The 19,935-nt window shown below is 42.8% G+C and overlaps 1 protein-coding gene across 1 annotated transcript in view; it reads right to left on the bottom strand.

Annotated features, from left to right (window-relative positions):
* Positions 1 to 19,338, bottom strand: part of CCDC3 (coiled-coil domain containing 3) — an 80,774-nt gene extending 61,436 nt beyond the window's left edge. Inside the window, exons 1-2 of the mRNA XM_023632362.2 lie at positions 18,392 to 19,338; positions 15,822 to 15,996 (exon numbers count right to left, since the gene is read on the bottom strand). Coding sequence (XP_023488130.1) covers positions 15,822 to 15,996; positions 18,392 to 18,765 — 549 coding nt within the window. The 5' untranslated portion in view covers positions 18,766 to 19,338. The remainder of the gene's footprint in view (positions 1 to 15,821; positions 15,997 to 18,391) is intronic.
* Between the last annotated feature and the right edge of the window lie 597 nt (positions 19,339 to 19,935).

Raw genomic sequence — 19,935 nt, 5'->3', positions numbered from 1 at the left:
TGATACTGGGCAAGAACGTCCTTCCTTCACTTTGTACGTATGTACATACGTGCATATGGATGGATGTGCGTGCATAGGGTTGGATGTACATGGGTATGTATGGAAGTGCACGTGTGTGTGCATGTGCTGGTTCATTTCCTTTGACTTTCAGCATGGCAGTTTTGTTTTATTGCAAAGTTGTGACAAAGGCTTGCACACTTTGGGAACTCTATGTTAGTTTCCACTCATGCTTTTAATGGTTTTATCATTGACATTGATGATTGTATTTAAAGTCAAAACAGCATCAGTAGACCACGTGCCGAGAGTTGTAGCTGTGGGTGAGTCTCTGTTATCCTATAAAATTCTTCTGTGATGCTACATTAAGGGGTTGGACTAGATGACATCTCGGCTCCCTCAAACCCTCACATTCTTCATCCCGTGTCTGTGCAAAGTAAAATGGACTGGCCTTGAGTGCACTCTGGGGACACTGACCTCCCGAACATGCTGGCAGCATCTGGGCTTGCCTAGGCCCCTGGGGAAAGTGTGACTCTGCCCAACGTCACAGCTGATTTAACTAAAAGAAAGATGAGAGCCAGCCAAGGGAACTGAAGCTTGACAGCACCCCTGAGGGTCTGTCCAGTGAGAGCCAGAGAAGTGTGGGGGAGATCTCCTCTGCTCAAGATTCACAAGCAGCGTTTGTCCTACCCACTATGATCAATCCCCAGAAACGGCCCCGCCTGTATGCAAAACCACAGCGCGTGCTGAGCAAGGCAGGAGCTGAGGCTGCTGGTCAACTCCTGGGGTGGAATGATGCAGAGGCAAAGGGCCTACAGGGAGAAGGGGTGTGGGGAAGAAACAGTGATAAAGGCAAAGATACTTTCCCCTTTCCCTAGAGAAGTCTCTGTGAGCTAAGATGTCCACAGGGAGAGCTCAAATGGTGATGGGTTTTCTCTTCCGAGACAGAAGGGGGATAAATGATCATCATTTCTTATTTAAAACCACAGCATGATGGCCAGAGATTTTACAAAACTCTCATGCCTCTTTGCAAAGCCCCTGTAAGGACAGTCAACCCATTCAGCCTCTGTGTCCACATGGGGACACCGAAACATTGAGAAAAATTTAGTGAAGAAAGAACTGCAGGAGACCTTGGGAACAGAAGGCAGAACTTCTATTTCCTAGCCTGCAAGACTCTCGGAGTGCTTTATTTCATTTCCTTCTAGTACTGGAGCATATTTCCATAGTAACTCTCCGGGAACTGGGTGCCTCGTGGGGCCAGGTGGAGGCTGGCGTGAGGATTCTGGCAGAGAAGACCATTTATAGAGAACCAGGCTCCTTTTTGATTCCCTCCCTTTCCATCTCGGTATATATGTACTGAGGTACTCTGGCAAGGCTTTGGAATTAAAGGCTGAACTTCATTACACAAGGGAAGAAATAAAAATTAAGAAAGAAATGAGGCCACTCAGTGAAGCCTCTTCAACACACCAGGATGACAACTTTCTCCTGCTGACTTGTGATTTTTTGGCATAGATGCTGTAACTGACAGCATCTATGAGGAAGTCCTGAGGACTGGAGTATCAATTATTTACAAAGCTTAGTTACTCCCAAGGTCCACACCATAATGACCTACTGTTGTCCATTTTGCTGGTGGAGACACTCAGTCACGGTGAGAGCACGTGATTATCAATGAGTTATAAAATGACAGCTGGCCTAGCAAGGATCAAAATCTACTGCTATGGTCTTATGCTACAATATGGATGAACTTGACATTATGCAAAGTGAAATAAGGTAGTCACAGAAGGACAAACACCTCATGATTCCACTTATGTGAGGTATCTAAAGGAGACAAGCTCACAGAAGCAAAAAGGAGCATAGTGGGTGCCCGGGGCTGGGGGGCGGGGAGGAGGAGAAAATGGGGAGTTGCTGTTTAATGAGTCTAGAGTTTCACTCATGCAAAATGGAAAGTTCTAGATATCTGTTGTATGACAACATGCATATAGTTAACATTGTACTGTGTATTTAAAAATTTAAGAGGACAGAATTCATATTTTTTTTTACCACATTTTTAAAAAACCCTATATCTATGAGTAGCTTAACAGTTGTCTCTCTGATCCTTCCCAGGGCTGCTGCAAAGAAGACTTTGAAGACTTTTAACCTATACTATACAGGGCGATGTCTACAACCGTAGCTTTGTAAGAAGAAATGATAAACATGGGCAAAACGCATGGATAGACATTTCACTGAAGTGGCCACACAGATGGGAAACATGCAGATGAAAAGAAGATCAATATCATTAGTCATCAGCCAAATGGGAAACTTAACCTACAATGAAAAGACAACCCACAGAATGGGAAAAAATATTTGCAAATCATATGTCTGATAAGAGTCTAGTATCCAAAATATATAAGGAACTATTACAACTCATTGATAAAAAGACAACCCAATTAAAAACTGGGCAAAAGACCTGAACAGACACTTCTCCAAAGAAGATATACAAAAGGCCAATAAGTACATGAGAAGATGCTCAACATCATCAGCGGTTAGGGAAATGCAAATGAAAACCACAATGGAAGACCACTTCACTTCCACTAGGATGGCTAGAACCAATAAGACAGACAGTAAGTGTCGCCAAAGATGTGAAGAAATTTGAACCCCCACACACTGCTGGTGGGAATGCATTATTCATAAGAGGAAAAAGCAGAAACAACTCAATTGTCCATCAACTCATAAATGGATAAATAAAATGTAGTATATCCATGCAATTGAATATTACTCAGTCAAACAAAGGAAAGAAGTACTGATTCATATTATAACCTGGAGGAATCCTCAAAACATAATGCTAAGTGAAAGTAGCCAGATATAAAAGGCCACGCACTATTAAGATTCTATTTACCCAAAGCATTCAGAATAGGCAAATCCATAGAGACAGAAAGATTAGCAGTTGCCAGGGGTTGGGAAAAGGGCAGAATGGAGAGTGAATGGTAATAGGTACTGGGTGAAGGCACAAAAATGCTTTGAATTAGATAACATTGATGGTGGCTCTTGTCTGTGAATATACTAAAAATGACTGAATTGTACACTTTCACAGGATGAGTTTTATGGTACGTAAATTATATCTCAACAAAAAAAAGAAAAAATTTTAAACCACAATGAGATCACACTACAACCTATCAGAACGGCTAAAATAAAAAATAGTGATAACGCTGAATGTGGGCAATAATGCAGAAAACTGGATCACTCATACACTGCTGGTGGGAATGTGAATGAGACATCTGTTTGAAGGTGTCTCTTAAAACTAAAAACGGACTTACCATACAACCCAGCAATGACACTGTTGGGCATGTACCCCAGAGAAATGAAAACTTACGTCCTATAAAACCCTACACATGACTGTTCAGAGTAGCTTTATTCATAATAGTTAAAAAACTGGAAACTACCCAAATGTCCTTCGGTGAGTGAATGGTTAAACAAATGATGGTACATCCATAACATGGAATATTACTCAGCAATGAAGGGAAATACAACAACTTGGATTAACCTCAAGGAAATTATATGGAGTGAAAAAAGACAATTTCAAAAAGTTACATCCTGTATGGTTCTACTTACATAACACTTGAAATAAGATTCTAGAAATAGAGGACAGATGAATGGCTGCCAGGGTTTAGGAATGAGTGAGGGGGTAGGTGTGGCTATTAAGGGGCAGCACAAGGGAGCCATGAGGTGATGAGACAGGTCCTCATCTTGATTGTGGTGGTAGTAACAAGAAGCTGAACGAGACAAAATTGAAAAGTTTTTTTACATACACATACACCCAAATGAGTGCATGTGTAACTGGTCACATCTGAATCAGCTCTGTGGACTTTACCAACGTCGTTACCTCGTTTTCATATCATACTATAGTTACGCAAGATGTTCACACTAGGGAGAACGGCTGAGGGGTACCCAGGAACTCTCTGTCCATTTGTTTGCAATTGCCTGTGAAGCTACAATTATTCCAAAATAAAAAGCTTTTTTTAAAACTAAGTAACCATATTGTGATAGCATTGGTCAATATGTAAGAGTAATAGCTGTGTTTCAATTTAACTGATATTTGATGGCAAAAGAGAGAAGAGAGGAAAAAAAGAAATGATGGCATGCACAGTACAGACACGAACCATCAGCTCTACACGTCACAGAGAATCCTCCTTTAATGTGAACTACTCGAAACTAAGAACTTCCAGAGAGGACCTGCTTACCTGTGGACTCTCATTTAGCCTCTATTCCCCAGTGTACAGCTCTCCTCTAACGCACTCTCCTTACCTCTGTGCTTTCATTCATGCTCTTCCCCGTCTGAACTTATCTTCTTCTCTCCTCTCCACCTGTCCCAGTCCTTCCCACCTCAGAAGGCTCACAGCAGTATCCACCTTTCCACGTGGGTTAACTGTACCTCTCTAACTAGGTACTTGAGTTCAGACACTTAGATCTTATTCTACTATATTCCCAATAATACACCACATAGTGCTAAGAATGTAGGGGATCCTCAAAAAGCCTTGCTGATGTTATAAAGGTCTATGCGCTTTGAGACCTTTGAATCTTGCTCTTGCGAGCTATGCGATGATGGAGAATGGATACACACGGAGGCCTAGAGCCATGACACAATGTTTCACACGCAACTGGTAACTTGTACTTTTAAATATGTTATTTCAGTTGTTTTATTTACGACAGTGCTATGAATGAGGCATAGCAGGTATAATTAGAGCCATTTTACAGATAAGGAAACTGAATTCAGGGTGATTACGTGACAGTCAAAGTCACAATTGGTACTGAGTCAGGGGTAGAACCCAAGACTAGTTCCAAAGCCCTATCAAGATATAAATTACCACCTTAAAACTTTATTTTTAAGACGACAAATTATTAGTCAATTTATTAAGATGGAAATCTTCCCAAAAAAGAAGTGTAACATTTCTGTAGCACAAAATGTGGTATTTAGCCAACACCCTGAGGGGTGACTGAGCCGTCTTGGAGAGGACACAGAGTAAATGTCTTAAAAAGTGGAAGCAAAGGAATGGACTGCGATCAAGGACAAATTGAAGAACCCAGAAAAAGCTCCCCTTCCAAAATGTGTCCTGAATCAGCCGTTTCTCCCCAGCACGAATGCCTCCCCCAGCCCAAGCCTCCATCACTCAGATCTTAGCACTCCATGGCCACCTGAAGCACAAAGATCTGAACCTCTTCCCCTTGCTTAGAAAGCTCCACATGGTCTGGCTCCTGCTCACTTCTCCAAACTCACCTTGTTCCACTTTTCCCCTCCACTAATGCTCCACTCACACTTTTCCATCCCTCAAGCACGCCCAGCAGTTTCTGTCTTGGCCAACAGCATAGCTTTTTCTTCTATCTGCTTTCCCACCTGATCTTTGCACGATTGGCCCTGTGTCCTTCAAATTTCTGTGTAAGTGCTATCTCTTCAACCTAAAGTAGTTACCAGTTCCTCTCTAGCACATTATCACCTCTTTTAATTCTTTGCCAAACACCTATCATTATCTGACATTTTTCTTATTGAGTGATGTGTTGATTGACGTATTGACTGTCTCTCCTTCATCCCACTACAGTATAAGCTCAAGGGCAGGGAGCTCTTTTCTCTTGTTTTCCTTTGTATTCCCAGTGCCTAACATATAGCAGGTATTCAATAAATATGCATACAATGAAGGTATGAATGAATGAATGAAAAAGACCACGACCCCACCTAATTCACAGTGCTGGCTCTGTCTAGCCAAATGATCAGCCCAGTAATGACAATCTGAAAGTTACTAGCCTTTACCCAGAGGGTAAGTGAATAGCATGATCCTAGATACCTCAAAAGCACTTTAAAAACAGAATATTATAGTCATCTTACAAGGTCCAGATCAAGCCCTCTCTCTTCTCCGAAATCTTGCAAAAATCCTCAAGGCCTCCTGAAGCCCTCCTTTTTCTGTCTTTCTAAAGCTTTTGTTGCCCACACCTCTCATGTGATACTTAATAATCCCCTTCCTTATATTGGTATGCATGCCTACTATGTGCTAGGTCCTGGGAATACAACAATGAATAAGGAGGAGTTTATATGGAACTTACATCCTGACTGGGGGACATAGATATTAAACCAATCATTTCACAAATCATTACTTAATTGAGTAATTAAAAACCTTCCAGCAAAAGAAAACTCCAGGCCCAGATTATTCACTGACAAGTTCTACCAAACTGTTACAGATTGAATTGTATCCCCTTAAAATGCAAGGGTGGCTTCACATCTACAACTCAATGTGATACACCACATTAACAGAACAAGAGATAAAAACCTCAAAGTGCAGAAACAGATTTGACAAAGTTGAACGTCCATTCAGGATCTAAAAACTCTCAATAAACTAGGTATAAAAGGAATTTCCTCAAGGGGCTGGCCCCGTGGCCGAGTGGTTTAGTTCGCGCACTCCGCTGCCGGCAGCCCAGTGTTTCGTTGGTTCGAATCCTGGGCGCGGACATGGCACTGCTCATCAAACCACGCTGAGGCAGCGTCCCACATGCCACAACTAGAAGGACCCACAACGAAGAATATACAACTATGTACCGGGGGGCTTTGGGGAGAAAAAGGAAAAAACAAAAAATCTTAAAAAAAAAAAAAAGGAATTTCCTCAAGACAATGATGAAAGGTCATTTATGAAAAGCCCGTAGCTAACATCATAATCAATGGGGGAAAATAAAGCTTCTCCTCTAAGATCAAGGACACGGCAAGGATGCCCACTCTTGCCAATTCTATTAAACACATTAGTGAAGTACTAGCAAGAAAAAGACATAAAAGGTATCTAAATCATATAGGAAGAAGTAAAATTCTCCGTTTGCAGATGCCATGATCCTACATGTACAAAACCCTAAAGATTCCACAAAAGCTGTTAGAACTAACAAATGAATCCAGTCAAGTTGCAGGATATAAAATCAACATACAAAAATCAGTTGCATTTCTTTATGCCAACAATGACACACCTGAAAAGGAAATCAACAAAACAATCCCATTTATGATAATACCAAAAAAGAATAAAATACTTAGGAATAAATTTAACCAAGGAGACAGAAGATCTGTGCAATGAAAACTTAGAACATTGATAAGAGAAACTGAAGCCGACAAAAATAAATGGAAAGATATCCCATGTTCATGGATTAAAAGAATTAATATTGTTAAAATGTCCATACTACCCATAGAAATCAAGAGAGTCGATACAATCACTATCAAAATTCCAATGGCATTTTTCACAGAAATGGAAAACAACAATTCTAAAATTCATATGGAACTACGAAAGACCCTGATTATCCAGGGTAATCTTGAGAAAGAATAACAAAGCTGGAGGCATCATGCTTCCTGATTTCAAAGTATATTACAAAGCTGTAGTAATCCAAACAGTATGGTACTGGCATAAAAACAGACACATGGATCAATGGAACAGAATAAAGAGCCCATAAATAAACCCATATACATATGGTCAATTAATTTATGACAAAGGACTCAGGAATATATAATGGGGAACGGACAGTCCTTTCAATAAATAGTGTGGGGAAAACTGGACAGCCACATGCAAAAGAATGAAACTGGATCACTGTCTTACACCACACACAAAAATCAACTCAAAATGGATTAAAGACTTGAATGTAAGACCTGAAACCATAAAAATCCCAGAAGAAAACAGACAGTAAGCTCCTTGCCATCAGTCTTGGCAAAGATTTTTTGTATTTGACATCAAAAGCAAAGGCAACAAAAGCAAAAAATAAACAAGTGGGACTATATCAAACTAAAAAGTTTCAGCAGAGCAAAAAGAACCATGAACGTAATGAAAAGGCAACTAACAAATGGGAGAAAATATTTGCAAATCATATCTGATAAGGGGTTAATATCAAAATATATAAAGAACTGATACAACTCAATAGCAAGAAAAATAAAATAATCCAGTTAAAAAAATGGGCAGAGGATATGAACAGATATTTTTTCAAAGATGATACACAGATGGCCACAAGGTACATGAAAAGGTGCTCAGCATCACTAATCATCAGGGGAATGCAAATCAAAACCACAATAAGACATCACCGCACACCTGTTAGAATGGTAATTCTCAAAAAGACAAGAAATAAGTGTTGCTGAGGATGCGGAGAAAAGGGAACCCCTGTGCACTGTTGGTGGCAACGTAAACTGGTGCAGCCACTATGGAAAACAGTATGGAGGTTCCTCAAAAAACTAAAAATAGAACTACCATATGATCCAACAACTCCACTTCTGGGCATTTATCTGAAGGAAATTAAATCACTATCTCAAAAATATCTGCACTCCATGTTCACTGCAGCATTATTTACAATAGCTAAGACATGGAAACAACCTAAGTATCTATCAACAGATGAATAAAGAAAATGGAGTGTGTATATATATAATATATATATATATATTATTCAGTATATTACATATGTAATTCAGTATATTTTATATATAATATATATTATTTGATATATAATGTGTGTGTATATATATATATTATTCAGCCACGAGAAAGAAGGAAATCCTGCCATTTGTGACAACAGGGATGGACCTGGAAAGCATTATGCTAAGTGAAATAAGTTAGACAGAGAAAGACCAAAACCATATCATCTCACTTAAATGTGGACTCTAAAAAAAAAACAAAAATACCACGAGATACTAGTCCATACCTATTAGAATGTCTACTTTTTTTTAACAGGCAATGTCAAATACTGATGAGGATGCAGAATCATTGAAGCCCTTAGACATTGCTAATGCAAATGCAAACTGGTACAGCCACTCTCAAAACAGGTTTCAGTTTTTTATGAAGTTAAACATATACTTACCTTATGAATCAGCAAACCCACCCTCAGTACTTACCCAAGATAAACGAAATTTATGTTCACACAAAAATCTGGACATGTATATTTATAGACACTCCAGTAGCCTAAAACTGGAAACAACCTAAATATGCTTCAATGGATAAATACAAGTAAATGGATAAATACAAGTGTGGGACATCTCTATAACGGAACACTTCTCAGCAATGAAAAAGGAGTGAATTACTGATACACACAACATGGGCGAATCTCAAGTACGTTCTGCTAAGTAAAAGAAGCCAAACTAAAAAATGCAACATACTGTATGATTCCATCCATATGACATTCTGGAAAATGTAAAACTAGTGATGGAGAACGAATCAGAGGTTCTCAGGAGTCGAGGTTGGGGGAGGGGCACACACAGGAGGTTATTTATGGGGATGGAACTTTTCCACATTGTGGTTGTAGGGGTGACTACACAACCATGTGCATTTGTCAAAACTCATAACTGTACATGAAAAAGAATGCATTTTACTGTATGAGGATTTTACATATTCATTTAGAAAATAAAAGAGACAGAGAGAAGGCTTCTGCTTACTTAGGCCACAGAATTCTCTGGATGAGAGACATGATTCATATAACAAATGTGTAAGTCACCATAAAAATGCACCAAGTATACAACAGCAAACAAAAGAGATATCCCCGCTCGTTGGTCCTTTAGTCTACTTGGGTGAACAGTGTCTGAAGAGCAGGAAAACGGGGACCAGGATGGCTGAACAGGACGGCTGCCACCTTTAAATACAACAAAACAGAACCCCTCCCTCAACGGTTCCGCCCCCTTCAACATTATATGTATTAAACCATCCACAGCCAAACTTCATGACAGAATTGTCCACCCTATCTTCATAGCCCCTTGTCCCACTCATTCTTCACATCCCCTACTCTAGATCCTGCCTCCTCACTCTGTGGAGGCTCCTCATTCAGGCCACCAAAGCCGAGTGGTTACTTTTCAGTCCTCATCTTACTTAGCTCCTCAACAGCTTCTGGCCCTGTCGATCACTCATCCTTCTGGAAACATTCTGTGCCATTGACTCTCCTAGTTTTCCTTCTGTCTCTCTGACTGCTCACACTGGTTGAGAAGGAGCATTCCATGAGGCTCAGTCGGACCCAGGGCTCTATTCCTCTTACGCTATGCCCTTCCCCTTGGAAATCTCATTCGAATCCAGTTTCAAATGACATCTAATTACTGCTCAGTCCCAAAGGTACGTCTTCCACACAGAGCTCTTCTCAAGGCTCTGAACTTAGACATCCAACCACCTATTCAAAATCTCACTTGGATGGCTCAAGGACACCTCAATATGTCCAAGACTAGACTCCTGAATTCTCTACCAAACCTGTCCCAGTCCCACTTCTTGGTATTGGTCATGATATGCAGTTTGTGTGTCAGAAACAAGGAGTTATCTTTGAGCCTCCCCCCATCTCCTTTTTGACCCAAATCTAAACCATCGTTAACAGCTACTGATTTTATTTCCTAAATCGCTCTCAGATTTGCCTACTCCATGCCATCCCCACTGACTCCACTGTAGTCTAGCATCTATCTAGGAGCTTTATAACAACCACTACCCATTCTCATTGTATCACTTGGATCCCCTCCAATCCAGTTCCCCACTCTTGTCAGTTTGGTTTTCTCAAAATGTAAATTTGATTCCATCATCCCTTGCTTTTAAAACATCAAAGGTTTCCTACCATTGTTAGGACAAAGCCCATATCCTCACCAAGATCCACCAATCCCTGCAGGGTCTGGCCCCGCCCAATGCTCTTGCCTCATCCTTCTCACTGGTTCCCTCTGCTCCAGCCACAGGCTTTCTTTCATTTCCTCAAAGGCACCATGTGCCCTGCTACCACAGGGCCTTTGCACAGATTCTCCTTCTCTGGATTGCTCTCATCTCCCCTGATGCTTCATCATCCATCAGATCTTAGCCCCAGTATCAATTCAACAGAGGCTTTCTTTACCCCTAAGTCTAGGTCAGACTCCCTGATTACTTCCTTTCTCTTTCTTTAGATTTTTTATTTCTATTTAAAATTATAAAGTCATTAATGTAGCCTTTTGATTGTGTCAATCCCCAATACTAGGACTATCAGCTTTATGGGTCAAGGACTATGTATTTTGCTCAACATTGAAACTCTGGTGTCTAACACAGTAGCCGCCTCACAGTAGGCACTCAATAAATATTTGCTAAAGATTAGACTCAGCAATCCCACAAAATGACGTATGTTTAACGTCATATGTGTCGGCACTCTCCGTAATAGCAACATAGTGGAAACAACCTACCTATCAATAGCGGACGTAAATATATTGGGACACATCCATACAATGGAATACTATACAGCCATTTAAGGCAGCTTTATATGCATTGATACGGAAAGATTTTCAATATTTTCTTGTGAATAAAGCAAGGGATAGCGAAGTGTGTATAATGTGCTGCCATTTGTGTCAAAGAAGATGGTAAATAACACGTTTGAATTATTTGTTGGATAAAAATACACCTTAAACGGTTATAAGAACCTAATAACAGCAGCGACCTGTTTGAAGGGCGGGTGAGAACTGGGTGGATGAGTGCCAGAAGTGGGAGAGAAACTCGACTGACTACTATGTCAAACTTTCAGATCTGGGAACCCAGGTGAATGTTTTATCTGCTCATAATTCACTCAACGAATTTTTGTAAAATGCTCCCTGCACAGAACCCGATAAATTCCGTTGGATGAATGAAAGCACATGCGACGGCTTCCCCATCATCCATTCCCATCTCCAACACGTATCCCTGTCACCACTGCTGCCACCACTCTGCCATATCACTGGGAAGTAGCAGGAAGCTTCTTTAAATTTTAAAAATATGTCATTTTTAAAGTCATACTTTAAAATTATCAATTCACAGTAATAAACTCTTGTATCACACTTTACAGTTTACAAAGTAATTGCAAACCTAAGCTCTAATTAATTAGGTCCTGACAACAAACCTTAGACAGTTTATATATTTTAGCTCCATTTTATAGACAAAAAAACTGAGGCTGTGAGAAATCAAGGGCCCTGGCCAAGTCCATTCCTCTGGAAACAGCAGAGCCAATCTAGATCTTCTGATTACAAGTTTACATTCCTTCTGACACAACTTGGAGAATAACGCCCCCATCAGCCTTCCCAACTCCAAAAAGGGAAGAGAGATGGCAGAAGGACTTTCACAGATTTTATTTCAATCCCATGACATTCTGTGACAGATTGATATAAGCATGGGTCAGTCTGGGTCTCAGTCCTGGAGGACAGCATTTGTAAAAAGGGGAAAACATCCAACTGCTGTTTTGACTGTTCTACTCACCCAGTAGGAGAGAAAAGAGGGAGGAAAAATGTCCTTGGCTGGTGTGGAGAGAATTCTGCCAGTAAATCTGGTAGATGCTCCAACTTGCCAAAGACGTCCCCTGAGGTCCCATTAACACCACAACCCTGAACCTGAGAGGTGCTGAACACTTACAAACACTGCTGACTTCCTGGCAACTTCTGAAAGCAAGATTGTGTTTCTACTTACTAAAGTGTGGGTAGGACAGTTGAAGATGGAACCAGAGAGAGGATGTCACCGCTGAGGACCGAGTGAGTGTGCAATCACAAAAGTTTCCCTACATAAGATTTTCCTTCTCTTCCATTTCTTAACCTCCAGATCAACCCTGGGGCCCCAGAGTCATGTAATGCTCCAGGATGGAGAAAACGAGATTATCAGTGAAGAGAATGAAATGTGCCTTTCACAAGCACAGTCTACATCGACTATTCCAGCGGACTGGAAGCTTAGAGACAGCAGCATAAACAGAGAGAAGGATGAGAACTTGCTAACATTCCTCCAGGATTTATAATCTAAGACATGGCATGTAACACAAAAAAGGTCTGTAACATGCCACGTCCAGGGCCATTCATAACGGACTCAGAACACGTGAAGGATTCATGTGTTCTGATTAACAAAAGTCTAACACCCATTTCTACTGGAATAAAAAGATGACCCGAACAGCTCTTCTGATTCCTCCCGAGATTGAGGACCACATAGGAAAAATACAGGCTGCTTCTGATACAACATGATATATTTATCCTGGGTAGGACAGACAATATGATGCTCACCTTCACCAGAAAAAGCAGTGAATTTTTAGCTTTTTTTGAAGAAGGGAACAAGCATTCGTCCATAATTCTTCACCTAATTCTGAGATCTTCAATTCACAACTACTTTAATCCACCCAGGGTCCGTAAAAATTTCTCAAGGAGCATCAGAAAATGTAAATCATGGAGCTGACAAAAAAGGAAATTAAAATTAAATTTAAACTTAAATTCTAAACTAACTAATTTAACTTAGCTCTGATGTGGCACACTTCAAAGTGGGCAGGGGATAGCAACAGAAGGAGCAAGGCGTTAAGGAGTACATCACATCTAACTTCTAAATTCGGCTACACATCAGCTCAGCAATCTGGAGTAATTCTTTTCCTCCCCCAAAGCTTTTGACTTTCCCTCAGAGCAATGGAGCACACCCACCCTTTGTTATCTAAGAGGCCAGGGTGATTAAAAGGAAAGAGAAAAGGAATTCTCCCCAAGATCAACAACTGACCACCAGAAATAGGACTGGCTTCACATTGAAACAATTCTCCATGGTCCTACTCTTCTATTTTTGGCAAATGCTGGAAAATTTAATTCCAAGGAAATGTTAATAGGTTCATTGTGCGACATGGGGCTAACAAGTTATGTAGCTGAAGAGTTTGGGGGCTAACCTATGCAGGTATTTTTGGAATAACATCCGATCTCTTGATATAAATCTATTGTTACCAACGATGTAATGGTATAAGCAAAATGCCCACAAAATGGAGAACCAAAGGGCTGAGCCAAAAATGATTCCATTCAGAATACGCTAAGGGGTGACTCAGTCTTGGGGGACTCAGGTATTCACTTCGTAGGTCCAGTTCAGTAGGGAGTGGACACTGGGACAGATTATGGGGGAAAAGAACAGGTGCTTGGAACCATGTTGGGAGCGACAACAGATGATCCCTGACTTACGATGGTTTGACTTAATGTTTTTTGGACTTTACGATGGTGCAAAAGTGATCCGCATTCAGTGGAATCCATACTTCAGATTTTGAGTTTTGATCTTTCCCCAGGTTAGCAATATGTGGTAGATACTCTCCCATGATGCAGGGCAGCGGCAGCTCCCTCTTAGCCATGCAGTCACGACAGTGAACAACCGATACACTTACAACCATGCTGTATTCACACAACCAATGTTTTCCACTTTCAGTACAGTATTCAATCACTTACCTGAGAGATTCAACACTTTATTATAAAATAGGCTCCGTGTGAGATGATCTTGCTAAGGATTAGCTAACTGTAGGCTAATAGAAGTGTTCTGAGCACGTTTAAGGTAGATTGGCTACACTAGGATGTTTGGCAGGTTAGGGGTATTAAACGCATTTTCCACTTACAATATTTTCAACTTATGATGGGTTTATCACAAGTCAAGGAAGATCTGTATGTGACAAGCATTCCGAAAATTCTGGCAAGCCATGGAGAAGGGGTTAGAGGAGTCTGGATTGCTGTCTCTAGGGTAGGCCTAAGGAAGGAATCTCTTGGTAATGTCAAGGGAGTAAGAATAAACAATTCTGGGGCCAGTCCAGTGGCACAGTGGTTAAGTTCATGCTCCACTTTGGTGGCCCAGGGATTGCAGGCTTGGATCCTGGGTGCAGACCTAGCACTAATTGTCAAGCCATGCTGTGGTGGCATCCCACATAAAATAGAGGAAGACTGGCACAGATGTTAGCTCAGCGACAATCTTCCTCAAGCAAAAAATGGAAGACTAGCAACAGATGTTAGCTCAGGGCCAATCTTCCTCAAACACACACACAAAGAAGAATAAACAGTTTTCCTTAGATGGACATACCTGCCCATCAAGAGAACAGTCTCTGTGCAAAGAACACAAAGAAGGCCTCTAGGTGCCAGGGAGTGCTGGGCAGGCGATAAGGAGATTTGGAAGAACAAGGCAACTACTAGGCCAACCCCCCGGACACAAGACACTTCCCCCAAGCCCAACACATATGGGTGGAAAGAAGGGAGCCGCTTAACATATACAAATTGGCTCATTAACCCATAAAAAATGTCCTCATCCCATAGTCACCCACATCCCCGCTCTCTCCAGCAGCCTGTCACATTGCCCTAAAACCATCTCAGATGGGGCATTGGGAGTAGCGGGCCACTGCCTCAACGGACCTGGTCCCACAATCACCCCAGCTCGATTGTGGCAATGCTACTCCTTTGGGAAAGTGACCTTAAATTGTGAATCCTCAAAACTTCCCAGAAACTCTGGCATCTGCCCCAGTTTGGAAGATCCCTTCTATATTTTCATACCCTAAAATTATCCTGACCCTTACATTCCACAACTACCTTGGCCACCCTGCACTTCTATGTCTCAGCAACTACTGTTAAGAATCATAGAAGTGGTAGTTACAGCAATCATTTCATCTCCTTGAGGACTTTCTCTTTCCTCTTAGAAAGTTCCTTAGGGCCCTATGCTATCAGTAACAATAACAGTCACGAAGGCTCACATGTATTGAGTGCTTACTCCGTTCAGCACTATGCTAAGGGTTTTACTTACATGTTTCACATAGTTAAATCACATTGCATCAGTGGTATGATGTGGATCCTACTATTGTTTGCATCTTACAGAAGAGGAAACTGAGGCACAGTGTGCCAACCTTCATCCCATCTTGTTCCCTCACTTTGTGAGGCACCCCATGCCAAATAGTAAAGCCTTGGGAATCCAAAGTTTATGAGCAGTGTTTTTTAACTGCTTCGACGGAGGGAGGGAGGGAGGGAGGAAGAGAGGGAGAGAGGCTAATACTCTTTGCCTGGGCTTTTGGAAGACCATTCTTGACTCCTTTCATCACAGAATTCATACAAGATGTAGCTGTTCTATTATTTTGCTGTGCCACAGGGTACAGACAATTCTTACCCTATTATCTTCCTGGATCTCCCAGTCACTGGAGAAAGTCGCCAGTTGCTGCCCTTGGGAACAGTTCGAAAACTGGAAAAGGCTGGAAAACATCCTTCTGTTCTCTTGAGTGTCTGGAAAGATGGCATCTTGGAAATTGACTCCATGAGGCAAGAGGTTATAATTTTCATCCATCCTAATGGAACAGAAGAAAGAAGGAGAGACGCAGACTGGATACCACAGGGTGTACCAGGTTTAATAAAGTCCTAGAAGACTGTGGCAGTCTTGCCAATTACACAACAATGCCTTGCATGGCTCTCATTAGAGGAGTTACTATTTCTAATTGCCTCTCTGCCTCATACTACACGAGTCTATCCTTCAGGTTTTCAAAAAGATGAATTTGGGTGACGGCATGGGGGGAGTGTGTCATGGGTGCGTTTGTTAGTTGTATATCTCCCAAAGGCCCTTCTTTCTCCTAAAGTGTTTCTTGGTGAAAGGAAGGCCAATTGTAAAGACCTGGGTTCAAATCCTATCATTGTAACTTCTCTTCTGTCTGACATGAAACGAATTTCTTAAAATCTCGAAGCTTCTCTAAGCTTCAGTATTCCAATCTGTAAAAAGGATAATAATATCACCCTACTTCCTGGTGGTAGTGTAAGGGTTGCATTAGAAAAAGTAAATGAAGAGTCTGGCACAGAGTGAGTACACTATAAATATTAGTTAACATTTTTATAGAGCCAAGCATCAACTGCCTGTTGGAAAGATAAAGAAGTCAGAAAAAGGAAAACGAGAGATGGAAGTTACACTGCAGCCCAAGAGGTGCACGTAGGGCTCAACGGTGGGTCTCCACTGCCACTTTCTTCTGTGACACTGACCAGAATCTGTTCTCATCTCAGTAGGTCCCAGAATAACACAGGAGGAATGATTTGTATGCAGTTGTTAACACACTTCAGGGGAACACAGCCCTGTGAAATGGAAATCTGTCAGACTATTGTTTGACTCTGTAATTCTGCCCTAACTTTTTGTAAATATGTCAGAGCAAAAGATGAAAGAGTTGGCTGACCACCACAGAGCCAGGGGACAAAACTGTATTTCATGATAAAATCGGGGGGTCCAGGGGGAGACTGCTCAAGAACTCTGGCTCTTTTTTCTTTGGAAAATAAAGTTGCATTGTTGAATAGTTTTATAGCGGGGGTCTCAGTGTTTTTCCTAAGTAAAAACATGAAAATCTGAGTGAAGTTTCTCTGCACAAAGAAGGCCAGTGTCTCACTCCTTACTGACTTTATTTAGAAACTATAGTTCCCCAGAAATTAAAAAAAAATCAACTTAATCTAGCTAAACCACTCAAGCCAACACAAAGCACACCATGTATTCTAAACTTAGATATTCTGGCTTCAATGTGGAAAACATGTGTTGCCGTGAGCTTATGAACGCCCCTCTGTGGAACTTACTGTTTTCTTTCTCAGAGCGACATGAAATCTCAAGAGTGAAAAGTAAATCTGCAGAACCTGGTCATGGTCATTCCAAATACCCTTATTGCTACTTGGCAGATTGGGAGGACTAGAACTACTATCAATCGCAAGCTTGGATGAATTCTGTCACTCTCTTGATATACATGTTAGATTCCATTTTGATGTTTCTCTCCATTGCTCTGGATCACTCTCCTAATTCCACTGGAGACAACCAATGCATTTAGGGTTCCACCTGCTGTTCTCTATTTCAAACTTCAGTTGAACCCACTGACTGAATTCTTACGCGCATGCATTCCATCTTGACCAGAGGCCAACTTTCATGGAACTTCACAAGATTCCAGTAGTCTCCAATCAGAGATGGCCTCCTGCCTGATTCACCTCTCTACACTTCCAAGCATTGTGACTCAGGGTCTTACTCCCAGCAGGCCCCCTCATAAACCCTTGCTATTTTGAATAGCCTGGCGTTGAGGTCTGTTGGCAGCTGATATGAGACTGATATCAGCTGATATGAGTGAAACAAGGACAGCTGGGCTGCATTCCACACCATTCACATCCTGGCATTTAAGCAGGTGGGGAGAAGAGTGTGTGACTATTCGTTAGGCATCTAACCTGCACCAGGTGTTGTGCATGAGTTACTGTGCTTCAGTCTCAACCAACCTTGTTTTTCACATTATAAAGATGAGAATATTGAAGTTCTTGAGAAGGTCAGTAACTTTCTCAATAGCAGTTAGGAAGAGCCGAGTCAGAACTCCAACAACACTCCGATTTCAAAGTCTTGGGGGGGTTTTTGACCACCATCCCAAGCTACTCCCACTGAATCCAGTTTCAAAAAAAAGATGAGTCAAATGGATTGTTGGAACCACCTTGAGCTGTTGCCTGAAACACTGTCCTGTGCATTAAGCACAGAAATCACCCGTTTTCTCTTAGCCACAGGTACCCGAGATCTCTGTAGAGACGCCAGACGGAGCAGGAGACAAGAGAGTGAGGGAAGGAGCCCAAGGCGTATTCGAACATGGCACGGACAGGATTCCGTGCGAGTTCCTAACCTGGCTCCAGACAACGGTGACCCTGGCGCAAACAGACCGAGAGGGTGGTGTGGGCGAGAGGTGCCGGGCTCACCTGAGGAAGAAGAAATAGGAGTAATCCTGGACCACGGTGTGGGAGTGACACGAGAAGTAGCCCAGGCCGGTGAGGTTGAGCCTGGAGCCCGCGGGCACCTCGAGCATGCTGCCCCACGCCTGGTCGCACAGCATCTCGATCTCGGCCGAGTAGAAGAGCCCCGCCTCGCTGGCCTCGTACTGCCACGGCAGGTAGTTGTACAGGCCGTGCACCTCCTGGTGCAGCGCCAGCACCTTGGCGTACACGATGATCTCGGCCAGCTCGGCGCGGCAGCCCTCGCTCAGGGGTCTCCACTCCGAGGGGAGCTGGCAGCCGCGGGCGGGCTCGAGCCGACCGGCCAGGCAGAGCGCGGCGAGCAGCAGCGGGCGCAGCATGCCGGCGGCGGGAGCGGGCGGCGGGAGCGGCCCCGGTCGGCGCTGCGCCCCGGGCGCACTAGCCTGGGCGCATGGCGGGGACCCCCGGGAACCGGCAGGGAGGAGCGGGGGCGCGCGGCCGCCGAGCGCAGGAGGCGTCGGGCAGCCGGGGCGCCCGCCCCGCCGGCCCGGGAAGCGCAGCCCTGGGCGCTCGGCTCCTCGCGCTGCTCCGGAGAGCTCGGCGAGCCGCTCTCTCCGCCGCCAGGCTCACCATGCCCGGCCCTCGCCCGCGACGCTTTAAAAGGGTCGCGGGGCGGGCCGGCCGCCCGCCTCCTGCCCTGCCCCCCGCGACTGGAGCTTGGGCGGCGGCGGGAGAGGGCGGGGAGGCGGCCGGGTTGAGGGTGGGACAGGGACCAGGGGCGCGCGGGGCGCTCGGGAGACGCGCGGCGGGTGTTTAGGGGGTGCGGGGGCGCGGCGAGAAGTTCGCTGCCTGGGGCGGCAGCGCAGCCCTCCTCCAGCGCCCCACTAATGGACGGGGCCAAAGCTGTCCACGCGTAAGGCATCTTCCAAACGCGTGGCCTCCTTAAAATAATCGCTGTTCGTTTGCATGATTACTCGGCGTGCGTTTTTACGTTCTCTGTGTAGTTCATTTAGACTCAAAATACATAGAAATGAAATCTGACTTTACCTTCGCAGAGGTTAACTAGGAAAGTCAGTGTGGGCTAATAAACTTTTTTGGATCTCTCTCTCTCTATTTTGCTTACTATTTAATGACAATTTCGGGAAAGCCTTGATAAAAGATTGGAAAGCCATTTTGCCCTGATTTTCCTAAAGCTACATGATTTACATAATTCCTACTTCCAGTTTCTAAACACCCTACCCCTGGGAAATAAAGTCACATGTAAATTCCAAACAGCTTTTCCCAAGTCACTGAGTGAATCTGAGACCCGAACTCCACAGTTCTCTATCTCTAAACTCAGCAGTTCCCTTTATCTCTAAATTGCCTTAATTCTTCCTAATGTAGTAAGAAGAAAAAAGAGGATGTGTTTATTTATATTTACAATATTTTATATATATTTATTATACCATACATGTAATATCATGCATATAATCTACATATCATCATACATATACATATTGTTATATGATATTTATAATAAATTAATAAACATAAATTTAATATATAAATAT

This window comes from Equus caballus, chromosome 29, assembly GCF_041296265.1.
Source record: "Equus caballus isolate H_3958 breed thoroughbred chromosome 29, TB-T2T, whole genome shotgun sequence".
In the NCBI taxonomy this organism is placed as follows: domain Eukaryota; kingdom Metazoa; phylum Chordata; class Mammalia; order Perissodactyla; family Equidae; genus Equus; species Equus caballus.
The sequence above is the reverse complement of the archived record's forward strand: the minus strand, read 5'-3'. Positions and strand labels throughout refer to the sequence as shown.